The sequence below is a fragment of the Podarcis raffonei genome, chromosome 2 (assembly GCF_027172205.1).
Source record: "Podarcis raffonei isolate rPodRaf1 chromosome 2, rPodRaf1.pri, whole genome shotgun sequence".
In the NCBI taxonomy this organism is placed as follows: domain Eukaryota; kingdom Metazoa; phylum Chordata; class Lepidosauria; order Squamata; family Lacertidae; genus Podarcis; species Podarcis raffonei.
In genome coordinates, this window is record NC_070603.1 from 40,460,577 (window position 1) to 40,481,464 (window position 20,888).

The 20,888-nt window shown below is 38.6% G+C and overlaps 1 protein-coding gene across 1 annotated transcript in view; it reads left to right on the forward strand.

Annotated features, from left to right (window-relative positions):
- Window positions 1–20,888, forward strand: part of LOC128407594 (protoheme IX farnesyltransferase, mitochondrial) — a 93,511-nt gene that overhangs the window by 37,809 nt on the left and 34,814 nt on the right. Inside the window, exon 5 of the mRNA XM_053376132.1 lies at window positions 19,698–19,768. Within this exon, the coding sequence (XP_053232107.1) occupies window positions 19,698–19,768 (71 nt within the window). The remainder of the gene's footprint in view (window positions 1–19,697; window positions 19,769–20,888) is intronic.

Below are 20,888 nucleotides of genomic sequence, written 5' to 3' on the forward strand. Positions count from 1 at the left end.
ATTATCCCAAAAGCTCACAATCTAAAACAAGGAATACAATAAAATTAAGGAAGATTGAATGTAAGATGATGTTGGAGTACAAGTTCTATCATCCCTGGTCATTGGCCATGCTGACTGTGGCTGATGGAAGTTGGAGTCTGAACATCTGGATGGCCAGCCGACACCACTATAGAGGCATTTTCCTCCTAGCAACACAGTTATTATGACGCCTTGCACTAATGGATTTATTGACCCTGTTTATTTGAATCCCATGTGCTTTCTGAGTATATTCTGTTCTTGAAAAAATCATAGAATATTTGAATTCAGCTAGGCTTGCCAATCTGACGCCACAAGAATAGAGTGGGAAAGCAACCTTACTCCTATTGTTAGGAACATAGGAAGCTGTCTTGTGCTGAATCAACCATTGGTACTGCTGTCTGGCAGCAGCTCTGCAGGGCTTCAAATGGATCTCTCCTAGCCCTACCTGGACATGCCTGAATGAACCTGGGACCTTCTGCATGTAAAGCTTGAGTTCCACTTCTGAACCATGGCATATGTTCTTCGTCATTTCTGTTAGAGGATATATAGGTATAAATATATTGGAAACACTACATGCATCAGACAAAACAAAAATAGAAACTTGATTCCTTAAAGGCTTTTTCTCTTGCTGCCTTTTCTTAATTATACCCTACATTTACTGTGCGAGGTTTCCACATAACTTTGTCCTGAATATTTATGCTTTTATGCTGCAAGTGTTATGCAAATCTTTGGTCCTAGGTTTCCAATTGGACAGTGTAGGTGCATAAATGTTGTTATAAATGCAACTCTCTCTTTCCCCCTCTCTGTGTGCGTGTTTGTGTATGAGAGAGGGAGAGGGAGAGAGAACAGCCTAAAGTCTGCATACTCGAGCTACAATGTGTGGTGTTCAGTTCACATATGTTTGAGGTGCACAGGAAATTGAAATATACAAAAGTTCAAACTCCTGCAATGCTACTTCTCATAACCAATTCCCCTATCACACTAAATTCCCATAAAGCACATGCCAGTTGCCTCTCTAGCCTTCTCTGGAGGTAGGCAAGCCTTTCTAATATAGTGTTTTCCTTTCCTCTGTGCCACAAAGTGGTAATATATTTGTTGATGACAAAACCAACAGGTGCCAGGGCTGTTGGGTACTGACGCTATTTGGCTCAATGCCTACAGTCGCACAGTGGATATATTGTATGTCTGTAGGTTTTTGTGTCGTTCTATGTCCTTTTGAGGGATGGGATAACCCAGTTGAAATACATACTTAAACTCCTGAGGGATTAGATGTGTTTCCTTTGCTTTACAGTTAAGAATTTTACAGTTTCTTTGTTTGCAGGTTCTCAGATTGCTTACTGATTCCTCGCCACCCCACCCCCCTTTTTGCCCAGGTGTGTATAATAGCTGTATTTGAACCTTTCTAGGTTTGCCAGTTTTATTACTCAACATATGGTATATCCCTTTATTTCTGTCTGCTATGTCATTCCTTTGCTTTAGGGGCCCTGCTATATGCTGGGAGTTTTGCTTTAACAATTGGATTTCTAGAATCTGACATGATTCAAGCTGGGAAAGACTGTTTTAGGAATCAAGATATGTTAATGAAGGTTATTTACAGGTCGTTGTCTTTTCTCCTCCCACCTTCTTGATGATTGTAATATGGCTTCCCTAGTTGTGAAGATAAGAACCTTTTGGCTTCTGCTACAATTTTCATAAATCTGACTTACAGTACATTCATACTGCCATTATGAAGTATTGATGCAATGGCAATCTCCTTTAGCATGCCTAAGACACTGTTCTCTGTGGGAGTCAACCTGCTCTCAACATCAGCTGTGGCTGTTACCACTTCAGTACCTGTGTTGAATTTGGGGCTTACATCGCAGGCAGTTCCCCTGACACAATATATCTTCTTGACCTGGCCTATCCATCATGAATTTCTAAGGCTGCGCAGTCTTCTTCCTTGAAGCTTTATCCAGCAACTGTTGGCGGCTTTGGAACTCCATTACATAATACCAGCTGTAGGCACCAGGGAAGCAGCTCCTACTGTTATAGCTTTAATAATAATAATAAAATCTAGCAATCAACTGAACTCGGAACCCAGCTAGTAAACACTATAGCCTCCAATGGATAGCAGTGTTTCAACTATGCTAGTCATCACCATTACCTCAATTTTTATTTATTAAATAAATAAATAAATAAATATCTCACCCTCCCTCCCAAAGGAACTCAGGGTGGCAAACACTTCTTTGTCAAAAATTTAAAAACCTGTTTTAAACATTTGAAAGCACTTTGATGCAATAAAGCACAATAAAACATCCGTAACAGATTTAAGAACACATGTTAATCATGTGGCTGGATAGACCCACTGAAACAGGAAGATTTTCAGAATTAGAGTTCAGTAATGGTGTCTGCCTAATGTCAAAAGGCAAGAAGTTCTAAAGTACAGGTGCCGTCACACTAAAGGAATGACTTCTTACAAATGTGGAATAGACATTGCGTGGCCGTTGTAGAAGTGCAAGTTATGCAGATTGGCGTGAGTGAGTGAGGACGTATGGAGTCAGGCAATCTCTTAAGTAAATTGATGGCAAGGTGGTGAGCACTTGAAATACCAATAATAACATCTGGATCTCAGTGCAGTAGTGACCTTGCTGGCAGTGCAAATATTTGAGCACAAATGCTGACACTCCTGTCAGCAATTGTGCTGCAGCATTTTGCATTAACTGTGGTTTCCAAACCAAACACAAAGGAGTCCCCACGTAGAGTACTTTGCCATAGTCCTGTCTTGATGTTACCAGTGCCTGAACCAGTAGTCAAGCAGCCCTGGACCAGGAACCGTCACTGTTGTCTTACTAGCTGAAGGCTGTGAAAAACACTGTTAGCCACCAATACTAATGTTTTATTTGGACTTAACATATTCTGCTTGCCAATTTACTGTCTGATTTGAATTTTCATCTTTGAGAGTCAACATTGTATCAGTCTGTCTTACAGAGATACCATCTTTTAGGTGGCTCAATATTAAGGTATACTCTCATCTTGAACAAACACTTAATCTTGCTCTCTCTGTGTGTGTCTTGGTTACTTCATCTGTGAAATTGGAATAATTAACCCCCCACAAGTGTACTCAGAATTAATGTTGGTAATGTTTGCGTGTAGTTTTGAAAATAGGAATAATTGTTAATAGGTCTCTATGTCTATCTTTACTGATTTAAAGAATAAGGCATCTAACTCTTACACACTGGGGAACATGAAACTGTTTTTGCTGTTACAATTAGACTTGAGCACTTAACATGTATGTGTCCTCCCTTAAAATCTATCCTTCCTCACTGACCCATCTTAACATATCAACAAATATGTCTCTGAGTGAATTCACTGTATTCCTATGATTGTTAAGTAGAAAAGCATTTTTATATAATTACAAGCTTAATATCCCTCTTAAACACACCAACATTACCTATCCAGGGAGTTCTGAATGACTGACTGTCTTCCTGAATTTAGCATTGAACTGTGAAAACCTTCATTTGCTAGCCTTAATAACATTAAACTTTTTTTTGTTGGCTCTTTTTATCAGGAACTTAATATCTCTGCATTAGAGGCAGAAAGGTCTGTATGGAATGCTAGGTACTGTGCACTGTTTATTGCACTTCCTTGTTCCATTTGGGATTTTTGGGATTTCTGGTCCTTTGTCACCCTAGCTGAGAAGTAAACTGAAACCTTATGTACTAATTCAAACCAATGGCTTGATGTCACCTTACTTAAGTACTTTGACTTGAACTCTGAGTTGCCCCCAGGGACTCTGATCCAATGGAGGCTCTCAGTGGCAGAAACAGGAGGTGATTGCTGCCTATTTTCCTTTTCCCCTGCATCCCCCAATCCTCCAGAGCAGATTTCCAGAGGCACAGAGAGCTACATGTCCTCTCTTCCTGCCCTCACCTTCACCAGCAGGAGTACCTTGTGGGTGAAGCTCACGCCACTATATGCAAAGTCCACTTAGCACATACCATGTATTGTAGCCCATCAGCTCTTTGCTTGTCACCAGAGTGGTTAGTGGTGTGAACAGGTATCTACCTCTCAGATAAATACCATATAAGAAGGGTTGTGCATCTCCTTATCAGCACGGTTGGCTTAGGTGACCATGTAGAGTATTTTCAAGCCTTGAAAACACAAAAGTATTTCCCACAAAGGAAGTATCCTGTGTTTTCTTTATAAAGACCGGAAATCCTGTTATAGGCTGAGATCCAAATAAGTACTTAAAGAGCCTGGGAGTGTCCACTGGGAGGTCAGTGGGAGCTCTTCTCTTTAGTACTAGCTGCTTTTGGAACATCCCCTTCCAAAGTGTTTTGCTACGTGATATGGCAAGCATTCTGTTGATATCCAGAATGGGTATTCTGCCAAGAAACAAAAGTCAAAAGTCCCTTGGACATGCAGAACTAGTTTTCCCTTGCTTTAAAAATCATGTTTTGTTTTTCAGTTAACACAGGGGGAGGACTTTGTGTATGTGCGGAGGTTAACTTTCTGCATCTTCCCTATAATATCATAAGGACATATGGGAGTTTATTTCATCTATATTTCCATGTACAGTGTTCACTGAATTTGATGTTATCTGCTTGAGTAGGCAATTAAATTCTGATTGGATTCCTTAATATTTTCCATAGATAGAAGAGCAGTCAGTTGCGGTGTCAGATATCTGTGCCAGGGTATCTCTCTGCCAGCTTTTATAAGCTTAGATGAATTGTCAACAACTTGTCTGCAAATAAGTACAACTGTTCCTCTGTCAAGAGGGTATGAGCAAAGCATCTGGAAATGTGGTAATTTAGAAAGAGCTACTAGTTTAAAAAAGCAAATAGGGAAAAACAGATCTGAAGAATAAGGCACCCAGCTTCAGCATTTTTAAAATAAATATACAGTTTATATGAATTATGTATGAAGCATGTATGCATGTCTCTAAAACAAAGTCTGTATTCACTCTTAAGCTTTTTAGAGTTGAATGTCCACCTCCCCCATATTCTCTCTTTTCATTTCAATCCTGAAACAAAATTCTAGGCCAGGGGTCGGCAAGGTTTACCTCGCCTGGGCCAGTTCACTCCAGTGGAGATCCCTCCATGTGCTGGATTGTGCGTGTGTGAGCATGTGCGCCTGCGATTTCTGGTGTCTGTGTCTGCACAGATGCGATTTCCGGCACCGCAGAAGCGAGTCCCCACGCCTGTTTAGTGCCGCGCATGGGGACTCGCCAAGTGGGTGGCTCGGTTCGGGAGCAGCTCGGGGGCTGGTTAAATGACCCTCGTGGGCTGCTTCTGGCCCATGGGCCTTAGGTTGCCTACCCCTGTTCTAGGCTTACTCAGTGGTGCAGGAAGTGATGTGCACATATGTTCTCAGATTCCACATAGAAGACTGGGGTGTATGTTTGAAGGGTCCCCATGTGAATAGTGGCTCTCTCTTTTGAAGTATAAGTTACTCACACACCAATGTTTTCAAGCAAGCGTCATCCTCCAGATGTGAAACCTGAAGTATGAGAGTCATACAGTGTCAGTTCTTGTACATTTGAGTATGTGAATTACCTCCTCCGGAAGTTTCAGCCATTTTCACCCTCCTACCCCAAAGTTCAAAAAAAAAGTGGGGTTTACAGGAGCAGCTACTTTCTCATTTCAGTAGTGAAAGCTGGCATAATATGATATATATTCCATTTCAGTTGAAATATATTTCGACTTGGAAATTCTATGAAGTATGGGGACAGATTGTAAAAACACCCCCACCTTCTATTTGTTGCTAAACATGAAACACATGCATTTGTACCTTCTTACTTTTTTTTCAGACAAACTAGATTTCTGTTGGGGCTGTTTGTTTTTAAGCAATATTCATTTCCTCCCCACTCGTCTTTGTTTAGTGCTTTTTAATTGTCAAAGTAGATTTCTTTCTTCAAAAGCTTTGAAATAAAAGTTCTGGGATTTTTCAGATGATAAAAAAAATTCTGGACAACTTCCCAGAAGAAAATTCCACTAATTGAAGCACACTGTTCTTTTACAATTAATATTTATAAGTATATGCAGCATGTAAAGCAGCTTTGTAAAGTGTGTTACAAGAGTTTTAAAAATTAAGAATAAGTTAATTTAAAAGCTACATTGGGTGATAGAAATGGGCTTAGTGGCTGCTCCTTGTGAAGATTAATTATGAGTGGTGGGAGCAGAGAAAGAGTTTACTTTTATTCCATAACTTTCTCTGCTCTTTTTAAAATCACGTTTGTGGGTTGTGTACTATTAAGGAGGCAGGACTGAGTTACTTGTGGCTGTCAGGCAAGTTATGCCATCTCTCTCTCTCTCTCTCTCTCTCTCTCTCTCTCTCTCTCTCTCTCTTTGTGTGTGTGTGTGTGTGTGTGTGTTGTACCCAGTGTTAAATGGGGTTGTACCCAGTGTTAGTCCTCCTCAGAGTAGACTCATTTAAATTAATACTAAATGTACATTTAGATGAGAATTCATCAGAAATGACTGCAGCCATGGCAGTAGACTGGTTAGTTTGCTTCAGTTAAGAATATCACAAAAAAATGTGCCTTTCAGCTGTGTTACATTGTTGTTGTTGTTGTTGTTGTTGTTGTTTATTATCCACCCTTTACCCTAAGATTCCAGGGCAGATTGCAACAGTTAGTTTTAAAACGCAATGTTACAATACTAAAAAAGAGTTTAAAACAACTTGAAACAACATTTTCCCCATTTCCTATGATCTCATCCATTGACAGCCATATATAACATACAGTGAGTGTTTTGTGTTGGAGCTGCCCATTCCATATACTTGGGAAAAAATAAATTATTGCAGCTCACTTTACACATAATGTAAATACTTTTTCCTAACCAGAATTTATCCTCCTGTAAGAAAAACACTCATATATTAAAGTTATTGAAAAGTTCAATTATGCATCAATAAGTGACAGAGGTTTTAACGGATAGGTCGGACAGGGTGAGGTAGAGGTAAGCCAAACAAGGTTGTAGAGAAACCTTAATGCAGAAACCACTGGCACAGCTCGCTACTTGTGAGTAACAAACTTCTAAACTCCTGGAAGAAGAAATTTGAAATCTGAAACTATCTTAAATCCAGGAACCTGCACTTTTGCTCACTCACTCTAAGCCATGGTTTTACTTAGTGCTACTTGTGAACTGGATCACTATGTTACACCAGGTCTTCATGTCACACTGGAATCAATAGGGAAATTGCTGATATTCCCCATACTCTTTTTACTCAGAAGGTGACATTGGAAGACATGATGACAATTTGTCAGTCTGATGCTTCTATTTCTTCTTCATCTAAGCACTCCTTCAATGAAAATACCTTTTCTTATTTTGCTGCTTTCCAGAATTTTTTAAGGCTTTTAAAAGAGTCTGTCTTTCATTGTATTTATATAGAGGGAGTTGTGCGGGAGATAGTTATCCTAAGTGGTTTCTAAGGTGAAGTTAATAGTTTGTGATATCTTTTGTTTAGGAAAGTGGATCTGGTGGTATTTATTTGTCAATCTTTCCTTTACCTTTTCTGTAAGATTGATGGGTACCTTATCTTGCCCTTTTATCTTTGCGTTTGGGGGATTTCAGCAATGCTGGAATTACAAACACATCTTGGCAGCTTTCAGATCCCCAGCAACAGGTTTGTATGCATGTGTTAACAAATGAGTCTCTGTGAAGTTGTCAGCTTGAATTTCTGACATAATGAAGATGAGAGAAAAGTGAGACCTATTTTGTTTAGTTCAGTTATCTTCATAATGACTTGGAGCAGTACAATTTACCTACTAGCTAACTTGAACAAGGGAGATTTTACATCGACTCCATTAAATCTATAGTATAGGAACTATGAAATAAAACAGAAATCTTCTCCATTTTTTTCTTTCAAGTATTGATCCATTGGCACTAATTTTATGCCTCTACCACTGGTCAGAGTTGCAAAGGCACTGGATGGTTGCATCTCCCACACCTTTCAGGAAGATCACCACAAGAGAAACACGAGCCATCTGCTACAGAAGGAGCAGCTGCAAGGAAATGTGAAAAAGATCATTGCTCTATCAGTTGCCCTGGGATTGAAGTAAAGTTGACCCACAATTTATGTTTAACTTGTGCACATTCAGCTAAATAAATAAATAAATAAATAAATAAATGGGAGCAGGTGTTTGGGGGGAAAGACTTTGGTGATCTTACCCACCATTGCACTATATGTGCTTAGCCAATATGCAATTTTGGCTTTATGCGCTAACCCCAGAACATAACCCCCATGTAAGTTGCAGGTCTACTGTTTTGTGTGGAAAAACTGTAGCCCCTGTCATTGGCCATAGGAAGAAGAGCCACTTATGTCCAAGCAAGAGGTGGAAACAGCTTGGTGTACTATTATATAAATGCCTGTTTACAATCTAGCATTATGTTCTGGCATTGCAAAACTAATCTCCCTACTCTGCCTCTTCCTTCTTCTCTCCTCTTGTTCTTCTTGATTTTTTTAGCTTATAAGCCTAACGGCATCCTAAATGAAGTGAGCCAAATGTGGTGTTAATCATAGGCTTTCTTTCAGAATTTAATAGGAAAGGGAGTGTGCAGAAATTCTACATTCATTCAGTAGCAGTCTGTACAAAATAACCTTCCTAAATCATGGAAATGTTTCCTATGTTCATCTGTGTCAAGATCATTGAATCAAATTTAGTAGCAGGCACACAACAACTTTTGCTTTCATTCACTTCTGATGTCTGTGTTTCAAAGAGAAGGGTCTGATACGTTTTCTGCAAAGATTTCAAGTTAATTAAAATTTTCTGTTGGTTCCCTTTAAAGTGAAGATGAGATGCTGCTTTTAAGTTTACTCCTTGGAGAGTTTTAAAAAGGAGGATGATTAAGATGCCATGGATGATGGTGTCAGCTTTCAAGCATTGTAGTGTCTTAGATTATAAGAAACTAAACATCTTGGCTCTTGAGAAGCACAGATGCCTGAGGAAGAGAATGTGAAAACGTTTAGATCTTGCTTCATGGTAGAAATGGGGAAAACCCCACTGAAAAATGCACATCGTACTTTTTCAAAAGCCATCTGAATGGCTTTTGAAATGGAGGAAGGTAGTTAAAATAATATCATCCATTAAACTATGGATTGCAGATGATAGTTTCCTCAAGTTCCCATATGTTAAAAATGTGATTTGAGACTCTCCTAATGATATCAGCTATTAAATATTTTAAAGGGAAAAGGCCTACACTCTGCTTTTATTATTATTTTTAAAAGGTAGGGATTGTTGTAAATCAAATTTATTTTTCCTGCTATGTTCTGCCTTGGAACTGTTGGACCATATTTCCGCTCTGTGCTTGCTTTGAGGTGCACTAAATATTAATAAATGCCAGTGTCACTTTACACCTTGGTTTATGTTTCAGGCTTTTTATTGGTTGAATTATAGTAATCTCTAAGGGAGTATGTAGCTTTTCATTGTCTGGTTTTCCAACAGTTAACATGTTGCTTAACAGATAAAATGGCTACATTAATGTTCAGTAATTTAAATAGGTATGTCTAGAAAAATTATATGGAAAAAACCCTATTGTACAACATACGTTAATAGAAAGAAATCATTTTCAGTCAACCCTTCATTTCAGCCAGAGCAAGTTCATTGTCAAATTTCAGCATGTAAAAAGTATACAAGCTTTTCTACATATGTAAATTGCCTGCTGTTATTTTGGCATGCTCAGGCATGTGCAACTATAATATTCTTTAATTATCAGCTTAGCCTATGTCAGTCTATTCCATCTGAAATCTGAAATTGTTCTGTTAATAATACAGTTAACATAAAATATAAAAGTAGCAGAAAGTATCAACTCGGTGTGGATGCAATGAGAATACATTTGCATATTAATACAGTCGAGTAGTTTGTACTGATTGGTATTGAGGTTTCTAACTTCATGAGGAAATGAGCTGTGGTGATTTAATGTTCTCCATATTTTAATGACACCAAACTGATAGGAAGCTGGATGAACAATTATGGACAAGATCCTGAAGTAGAATATGTGGAAAAAGTAATTTTGGAGCGCAGTCCTGTTCATGTCTTCTCAGTAATGAGCCCCATTATTGTGTTCTTTGGGTCTTACCCTCAGGCAAGTGTTTATAGGATTGCAGCTTAAATCCACTTACCTTTTGAAAATAAAGTACTAATCTGACACTAGGGACATGTTTGACAAATTAAACTAAAAAAAAATATGAAAATTTGTTCGGCATTATTGTGTTATAGTGCAAGGACTTAACTATATAGAGATGGTATCTGATAGTACTTTTGTGGGATATCTCTGACTTTCAATACATGCTTTGTGCAGTTTTCCTCCCACAAAAGTTTTTGGAAGTTTGAACAAAACACACACACTTTGCTGGACTAAATATTCAGTCAAAAGGGCAATTAAAAATAAGAAGACGGTATCATAGGGAAGAGGACACGGGTGGCACTGTGGGTTAAACCACAGAGCCTAGGACTTGCCGATCAGAAGGTTGGCGGTTCGAATCCCCGCAATGGGGTGAGCTCCCGTTGCTCGGTCCCTGCTCCTGCCAACCTAGCAGTTCGAAAGCACCTCAAAGTGCAAGTAGATAAATAGGTACCGCTCCAGCAGGAAGGTAAATGGCGTTTCCGTGCGCTGCTCTGGTTCGCCAGAAGCGGCTTAGTCATGCTGGCCACATGACCCGGAAGCTGTACGCTGGCTCCCTCGGCCAATAAAGTGAGATGAGCGCCACAACCCTATAGTTGGTCACGACTGGACCTAATGGTCAGGGGTCCCTTTACCTTTACTATAGGGAAGTAAATTGCTTTTTTAAAAACCAGCAGAGCCACTCTCTGATCAAGAGCTCAGCAGTCTCTTTTCCACTCCAGCTTTCCTCAAAGGTCATTGGGAAAGATGAGAGAAGAGGAGATGAATTCTCTCTTGCCAACCCACATGGCTAGGTTTTACCCACTAGTGTGAACAGGAGATACCAGGATGTAAATGCCCCAAACCCACTTTCTCCCTGATAGTGTAGAAAGTCAGCTGATGTATAGAGAGTCATGCCTCTTACAACTTATAGCAGGAGGTTAATAAGCAATCTGCTTGGAATCACAAGCAGACACACCTTCCCACCCCGTTTTTACCCTTAATTAAAAAAGTTTTCGCAAACAAGGCAAAGTATTTTGCCCCCATTCTTCTAAAATTATTTTTGTCTTAAGTGTGTTTCAGAATAGCATTGCATTCCCACATTACACGTTTCCCTTGTGGAGTTTTAGAACTAATTAAAATTTTCTACCGATCCTCTTTAAAGCGAAGATAGGACTTGTATCATGAACTACCATATTTTTCCATCTATAAGATGCTCGCACCAACCAATCGCCAGTCCACCCTTGGCCCTATCCATGTATAAGACCCCCCCTAATTTTTGACATTATTTTTTAGGAAAAAAACCTAGTCTTATGCACGGAAAAATATGGTACTTTAAAGTTTGTATGTAGAGACTGCCATTTTCTGTGAGTCGCTTTTATCCAGTGGTTCAACTGCAGCAAAAATTGCCATGGTGCTGAAAGGCACTCACAGAAGAAATTAGCATGACTGACTGCTGCTTCATGGTATCATGAAAATTCTTAGGGACAATTCTTGGGGACAATTCACACCCTGGCCAGCACCTCTTTAATCTCCTACATCTGGGCAGGAGATACAGAAGTATAGTCAGCCACACCAACAGGTTAAAGAACAGTTTTTATCTGTGGGCTGGTGGGCTGCTGAATGGAAAAAATAGTGGCGGAATTGACTTCCGACAAGCACACAGAGCGCGAACAAGACTGAGTGTATGGGGGGGCTCGTTTAATTTCACTGCACACAGGTGGTGTAGTGACAATAAAGGTTGTTTTATTTATTTATTTATTTATTTATTTATTTATTGGAAGAAGGATGAGGGCAGGACCCCCAGTATTGAAGGGGCAGCTCATTTTATATTCTCTTGTGTTGATTAGATTAAGCTGCATTTCTTATATCTGTCTATCATCTATCTATCTATCTATCTATCAATCTACCTATCATCTGCCTTAAAATTATGCAGAGTAGGGAACTGTGTAGCTCATCAGAGTGATGGTGCAGACTTCCAATAGTTGTCCATGACACTCTTGTAACCACCCAATATTTTACTACAAATACTTACCGGAGGAAATCATGGCTTGTATCCAGTTAGACCTATTGAAATTAATGGAACTATGTTAGTTATGTAAATGAATTTAAATAGGTATACTTTGAGTATAACTAACACTGAATAGAATCCCATGTCTTCCCGGGAACTCAGATTTACCATTTGAGTTTAAAGTAGCAGAAAAACAGAAACAGCATTTGAACTCGGTACAAGAGTAACCCCTGTGTTCTCCCTGTCCTTCCTCCCTCCAGAATGCTCCTTATTTGGTAAAATGTGTGAATCTTTGTCTGGTTAATAGAAAACTGTTTCCCTCTGCCCCAGCACACATTAATTTAATCTGTAAGTTATCCTAATTGAGACATTAATCCTTTCATCACAGTTTATATTAATGCCACAAATAGATCTAAACATGGCATGACTGTGAATCTGTAGCCTTCTATCTTATTGAGCATCTGTGAGGTCATTAATTAAGTCACACATTGGGGAGGTGAGAATATAGCAAAGCTTGACATTTTGTCACAAGGGGAGAATGGAGTATTAGCAAAAATGTTTTGCCACACTCCTTTGTTTTTGCTGGAGAAGCAATCATTTAAACACTGTTACAGAGTGCCAATAGGTACATTTCTTTATCTTCACATGACCTCCTATTGGACTCCGCATGGTTTAGAAAATGTATAGATCTTTTATTCATGTTCAGTACAGTGGTACCTCGGGTTAAGAACTTCATTCGTTCTGGCATTTTTAACCTGAAACTGTTCTTAACCTGAGGTACCACTTTAGCTAATGGGGCCTCCCACTGCCGCAGCGCTGCCACAGCGCGATTTCTGTTCTCATCCTGAAGCAAAGTTCTTAACCCAAGGTACTGTTTTTGGGTTAGTGGAGTCTGTAACCTGAAGCGTCTGTAATCCGAGGTACCACTGTATACTTCTTTTATTCATGTTCAGTATACTTCTGTGTCACTAAAAAGGCACGCTTTACCTCTAATTAATATTTATACCTTGCAGGCTTTCTAATGGGGTACTGAATATGTGTCGCAGGAGCTGTACAGATTTCCTTATGTGCTGGTGGAATGAAAAGTAGTTTTAACTGTCACATACTTTCTGGGCAGTCCCTGTTTTGTTTCTGTCATGAACATTAGTTTAAAGGCCCTGTTGAATTCCAGCCATATCACTTTGACATTTCAGAGTTGTTGAAATAATCGTCAGCATGTCTGTCTTCCTTATGGCTTGATATAGATCTGATAGTTGCAAGATGCTACTGCATGGTGACAGCAGAGACGGTTAAAACAGATGAGGTCTCAGTTGATGGAATTTACCTTTTTTGGCCAGTTCCAGTGAAGTGGTGTGACCCATACATTTAAGAGAGAACTAAGCCCCCCAACTGCTGTAGAACACTTGAGTTTTAAAGTGAAAAATACAGTATATGTGTACAGATGTGTTGACTTGTAAAGTCAGCCATTCTGTTGAAAGCAATTAGATAATTTGGGAAAGGAAATGGCTTCTAACTGTTCTGTTCCTTTTATTTGCATGGCGTTTTGCTTTATTTAATTTCCTGCTGCCCCGTGTAATCAAAATATACCTTATAGTGAACAAAACATAGAGGTGGAGACCAAAGCAGGGCTTGATCTGCCTGCCAGGAAAATAAATGCATATGCCTCTTTTGTGGAAGGGATTGATCTGCCTCTATGTAGAGTTGTTGCAGTTTTTATTATTTATTATTGAACAGTATGTTGTAGAATTTAATTTATGCCCCTTACTGCAGGCACAAGGCCTTGCTTGTCCCTTATTTTGACATTTTAGCCTGATAAAGCAAGATGCGACAACCACAAAGTCATAGTATGCAATGAGTTAGGTGTTACTGATCTTACTGTTGGCAAAATAGCAGGTTGTGATTCCTTGAATTTTGTAAAAGCTGAGGCCACAGTGAATATCAATATGCTTCTGGGACATGTGTTAATTAAAGTCTGTGACTTTTTCAGTACTCCCATATGAGAGCATTTCCTTTTGAATTGACAGTATCAACACTTTTTTGTAGCTATTATCATCTTCAGAATGTGACTACCTGGCTTTGTAGCTCAAGTGAACTAGCATCTGCTATGCACAAAATTAGCAATGTGACACTGTTTTACAGAATAACATAGTGTGGTCTTGTTTTTAATTTGACACTAATTTGAAGCGGGAAATTATGAAGGGATCTGTAAGTAGCAATCCAGATTCATGGGACAATATGTTTTTAGCTGCCTATAAGATTCCAAAAGAACAGCTTCTAATCCCATTTGTTCTGCTTCATGTTCACATCTTCAAGACAGACAGGTGCTATGTGCCCTTTCTGAAATCAAAAATATCTCCTCCCTTTACCGTACTCCCCAAAGGCTCCCAAGCCTTTCTTCTGTTAAAATTGTGTGGGATGTTTCTAGATTTACTCTGGCTCTGCTCTCTGATAGATAGAAAGAATTAACTATTAATGGTATACAGGGTCAATAGAGCTCCACCAGATTATTCTATTGTTTTTGGAACACAAGAAAATGTTGCAATGTGGAGTGTTCATGTTTTTGTTGACCATGTCATTTGCTTATTAAGTTTTGGGAGAAAGTATTGAATTGTATAAACATGACTGTGCAGATAAAATTTTCAGAGGGAAATATTATTTCAAATTACATACCTACTAGAACCTTGTGATAAAAGGCAGGTGAGAAATAAATACTAAAATAAACCCTGGGTCTTCCTCAATTCTCCCTCTTGTGGTTGGGTGGTGCCATTTTGACACTTCAAGTCTGAGCATAGAATGCAGAGAGAATTATTTCACTCTCTGAAAGAGAGAGGACAGAAACCTATTGAGAGTTAGTCAGTTTAAACCAAGGATTAAGGTTTTACAATTGTAGTTTTAAACTATAATTTATTATTTTGGAGATCCTCTTTTTAAACACTAAAACAAATATCCCTGTGCCTCAGTGAATAAAGATTTGGTTTTTTAGAAAAATTATTGACATCGGCATTTGTTAATTTTTAGAATAGGTTTTAATAGTAGTCCTTTCTGAATCAATATTTGTTTCAGAATTATAACAGAAAATATTCTGGTCCACAAATTTAATAATAAAAAGTAACAGGTACTTTGCCAAACTAGGATTACAAATCAGAATTTCCAAAATGCACTGTTTCTGTTTCAGGAAGCATAAAATATCCTTAATGTTTTCTTAGTAAAGTAGGAATTAGGGCTCATGGGTACAGTTGCAAACTGGATAAATTGTCATGGGCACCGCACATACACTATAACCAAGCACACACATTAGCCTTCGCTATTGGCTACAATAAAAGGTTTCCTTCAAGTTTAATTTCAATGGGGGCAACAGGTAAGTGGTTCCTTTGGATGTCAGGGAAGGCTTCTCTTGGTACATATGCACCAAAAGGCACCATGTTGCTGATCCTTCCAGTAAAGCTTTTTCTGTGTCCTGTTTTACTATCCATTCTTACAAGCCATTTTCTCACCCAATCTGGGGTTCCAGCCTGAGTGAGTTTACATCAAGGATGGTTTTCAAAGTCTGTGAATGTTCTAGTTGCTCAATTCCTTTTTTTCAAAACTGGGAGAAAGATAATTGCAAGTGAGACGTTAAATATATTTTTTCATATCATACCCTTGCAATAGTGAATTGAGAAGCTATGCATTGACGTGAACTGAATTTGTCTTTTAATATAGAAGAGTTATTTTCTAACTTTAGTTCTTTAGATATTTGGAAAAGCATGGTAGTCAATTATACACAATAGTAAAAGCAAACAATGTACCGTTTGAACAGCTTTGGTGACCTTGGGCTGTTCTGAGTAAAGTTATCAGCTTCCCTGTGAATTCACATTATCACTAGTTTATGCTGGAGTGTTCTAGGAACAGACTTTGAGGACAGTCACACCAGCTGTATCTTTGCTCTCTATGCAGTTTCAATTATATGGAAAGCACTTTCTTAGAGGGATAATATGAAATATTGCTTGGGACACTTGCGCAGTTTGCTCATTCATTGTTTATGTACAAGGAAGCCAGCATGTAGTATATGCTATGAATGCACATACTTGATCACTGATTGCAACAATCTATATGGAGTTTTCACACTTCTTTCCCTACATAGAAGTACTTTACGTAGCTCTCTCTTCCCTCTTCTGTTGCCCACACAGTCTTAATTAAGTGCCTGGCTGCCAATTGCTTAGCAGAAGTGATTAACTCTGAAATCAAAACTTTTTTTACAGAGGGTAACATTCAATTATCGGGTGGGTTTTCCTGGCTTATTTTGATTCCGCAACCACCTAATACAGAAACTGGACATCTTTTTACTTCATTAGCTTATGTTAGACAATCACATCCCTACAGCCTTAACAGGCGCTCTAACCTTCCAACAGTTTGACTTCACCCCAAAGGCACGCTCCTCCATTGTCTCCTGAGAAAGACAGATGCCAACCTCAACCGCTACCTTACACCTGGATGGTGGTAGGAAAATATTGTTCCTTTAAAGAAAAAATACATAGAAAACAGTTTTTTCAGGATTTTGTAAAGACATTGTTGATGTCATTTCTTGCAATAAAAAAATCTAAATGTCACAAAACATTTATCAGCTGCATGCACACTTTCCATTTACATGGTTAACAGTTTATTTACCAAAAGGCAGTTCTCTGTATCAATTAGAGCCGTCATCTTCAGCCTTTTAACCTCAACCTGTAACATGCAACCCATGTATTGTTTATAATAATTCTTCCTTTTTCTCACCTTCCGTCTCTCTTCCCCTCTCTCTTTCTTCCTTTCTCTCTCTCTCTGTGTTAAATATATTCATGTACTTCTTCCTTTAGAGACTTTTCGAAGTGACTTTCAATCAAAGGAAAACAGAAAAAATAAAATTGTGGTAGTAATGCTAGTGTGGTCCACTATAACTTGATCTGTGTCAGAGTCATTACTCTTCAGTTGATAATCACTTACTAGAGGGGGTTTTTGCCTGTTACCTAAAGCTGATTGATACTCAAACATCAATTTTGTATTTGCATGGTGAAAGTTGACATTTTCAAACTGTCTTAATGCTTTGGTAAACATAACAAGTGAAGGCCATTGCAAAGAGAACTGATGAGAAACATATGATTGTACATAACACTAAACAGCAATATGACAGTTGATCTCACACTTTGAGGACCACAGAATGTAATTACTTTGTCAATTTGATGAAAGCTATGTAAGGGGAATGATCTGCAACAGAAACCAACCACAGAGTCCTATTTTATGTGGTTTTTCTCAGCATCATGTTTTAAATATTTATCTCTACTGATTTAAAATGTTGTGTATGGTCTCAAAATCACTGCCAAGTTATGTCACTTGGTGGTGTTCTGTTGCTGTAGATTTAACCCTGCGCCTGTCCTCCTGGTGTCTAGATTGCCAAAAATGTAGGAAAGACAATATTCTCTTTCAGCCAAATGAAGTGATGCATTCAGACTTCCTGAGGAAACGGCCTCTTGTGAGCAGCTAAAATATTTATTTATCCAGGTTTCTTCTTACTGAATTTGTTGTTTGCTAAAACAAGCAAAACTCTGCAGGCTGTAATGAGATAAACTAAAACTGAGTGTTACCCCCTGCCTGGATCTACAGATGAATGGTATTTGAGACACATTTTTAAAGGGAAATGAGATTCCCCCTCCTCTGAACATCTGGGGGGAAATGTGGAAAGTATGACAACTGGTGTCTTGCTGACATATTTGCATCAAAAGTGCTTGTGTTGACTATTTTAGATACACAAACTATACACACACACACACAAAATACTGTGAAAAGGCCTGGATGCTGATATGCATTTAATACAAATTTCCTAAATCTTTATATACTTCAAAGCTATAGGACAGCCAGTTCTTCTACCACCCTTCCCTTGTAACTTGCTCACATTTAATTATTCTTTTCTCCTCCCAATCTTTCTCTTTTCTGCTATCACCATCAGATGAATACTGTCTGTTACAATATGGGTGGGAAAATATGAAGTGACTTCTGTTTTGCCCAAAAACATAGGCACTTCTAATTTTATGTGTGTTCAGCTTTTTATTCTTCCTGGGAGTTGCTTGCAAGCTATAGTTGCAAGCTATAGTTAATAAATATAAAATATGCTTATCTCTCACAGACTCCTATCTCAACAGCTTGACAGTGGTGTAGAAAATGCACAGAAAGACAACCTGGTTACTTAAGAAGTAACCATGGAACATATTTAGTTCTTATTTTGCAAAATCTGTGACACAAAAGGCATTTCATAAAAACAAACAGGATTCCAGCAAAGAGCAAGCCGAACCCCTGAGCAAGATATGCTGTTTGTGCTGAAGCTATGCATGTCTAGGTCCGGCCAGCGCATGGATGGGTGACCATGTGGGAACCACGTGTACTCTGCCTTAAGTTCTGTGATGAAAGCAAGATGGTTTATAAATATAACTAAGAATGTGTTGAGACATTTTGAAATTCCCTCCACCCCCACTACATGTCTAGGCCCTGCTCCCCCCCCCCTTGCCCACTGCCCTATGTCTGGCTGTCACAAGTTAGTGCTGTTGATGCTGCAATTCCTGCACCCACTTGCCCTGCTGTCCCAGTTGACTCATTTAAAAAGACTGTGTATTGTACATAGGAAAAGAAGACACTTGGTGGCAGTGACTAGCTGATGTCGCTGTACTGTTTGCTGCTGTCAGCAGCTGTTGACAGCTGCGTACTGCAAAAGTAGACCGTGCCTTCTGCTGTTTGCAGGCAGCGGAGAATGTGATTCTACGTCTTGCTTTAGATCCTTTCTATTACTGGAATTGGTCACAAAGTCATACTAGAAGCTCATATAAATACTTAATTTCATGGAAAGAGGTTGCCGTTCACTGAAGTTTGGCAATTACTGAATACGTTACTGATTACCTCTGTGTGATTTACATGTTTGAATAAAACGCCAGTCTCTGTAGTGCTGTGTCTTGCTTTATAGGGGTGGTATTGGAGGGACTCACTGTACCACAAAACTTATCCGACAGGCAATGTTTAAAGTTCCATTGAGCTGCCATGTTAAATAATTCCACATGGCTTCTTTTTTAACTGCTATCCGTGCACTCTGTTGCATGCATTTGCAGTTGTCGGAATTGATTGATTGTAGGGTGGGTCATAAGTTTCCAAAGTTGGGTGATCTTGAAAACATTTATAACATTAATCTTTAAAAGTAGGAGCATGTGATTAGCAAGGATTGTTTGTTCAGTGATTTTTTTTTTTTAAGAAAAGGTGGGGGACAGAAGGGAGAAGACGGTTGTTTTCATAATATACATGCATCATCAAAGTCTTGCCAAACTTGTCAAAGATAGAACTTGAAGGACCTGTTTAAATTATGTTTGTCCTACGGGTAGGGTCCCCCCCCCCCTTTTAAGGAAAAGCCAAAAGTTTTAATGTAGACTTGCTTTCAAAATCAATGTAAAATTTGCTGTTTCAGTTGTGCTTGGGAATTTTCTGAAATGAAGACCAAAGCACCTGCAAAAACAGCCTGTTCTTTAGCTCGGATGGTCTCTTGCATCCCTTAAAGTCATCTTTCTTCTTTCCCTTTCTCTCTCTTTTTTTGGCAGTTCTTTGAGGTTCCTTTTGACTCTAATATGAACAGGACAAAAAACAGACCCCTGGTGCGAGGACAAATCAGGTAAGGCTGCACATACCTGCTCTCCAAAATGAGTAATAAATCTCATTGTTCTTTTTATATATTTCCCAGCTTACTGCCCTTCCTTATGTTTAGATAAGCAAATATGTCAACTTCAGAACAAAAGACTGTGAAAGCGTTGCCGTTTTGTGCTTTGAAGATTCTGAAAGCTTACAATGCCACATGGAAAACATATTGGCTTGCCCTCTCATCATATTCAGCAAGGGCTTTTATAGATGTAGAAATTAAGAATCGCAAGATTCCAGGTGTTCCTGTGTAATATCATAGACAATTGTGAAGCATGTACCGTATTTTTAGAAGCGAGTGGCTCTGCCAAGAAAATCATTCTGGATCTCCCACAATAATTCTTTAAAAAGAACAACAAACATTTCTAAAGTCTTTAAAAGGTCCAAGTTAGCCTTCTATTTGATTTTCCTTTGAGCAAAAGGGACAGGATGGAACTTGTGAGTTTGATACATGACAGGTCACTTGCCCACCATTACTTCCCACCTTGCCCACCTTCTACCACCACATTTCTTGCCAAGAATTCCAAAGCCTGCATTGCAGTCAGAATAACTTGCATGGACTTAAATAGGTTTTTTTCTAGTTTGTTTAATCCGTTTCAGACAAAGAGGCCATGTTTCCTTGATGTAGAATTTGGATGTATTTATTTATTTAAAATGAATGTTAATTTAAATTCATGATTAACAGCTTTCCATCTAAATTGAAGGTCAGGCATTAAAAATGATAAATTATTATGTTCATTGTAAAAATTACATTACAAAATAACATGCACACAAAAAAGAAAACTAAGTAGAAAGACGTTCTGGAGAAATAAATTTGTTCTAGTCTATCAGTGCCAGCACTTCCTGTCATGCAGCATAGTTTAGTTCCAGTATCTGACAAAGGGACCTCACTGCTCTGCAATATTTAGTTTAAGCTCATTATTTCTATCAGCTTATACATTAAGACAACATTCAAGTTGCATATAAATAATACATTATTATTTAAGTTAACTACAGGATATACTACAAGTGCAGATAATATTGTTGGGATGCAGTTTAGTAGCATTTTAGGCTACTTTTACTGTATTTCTTTGATGAAAGTCCTCTCCTGCCCTCAC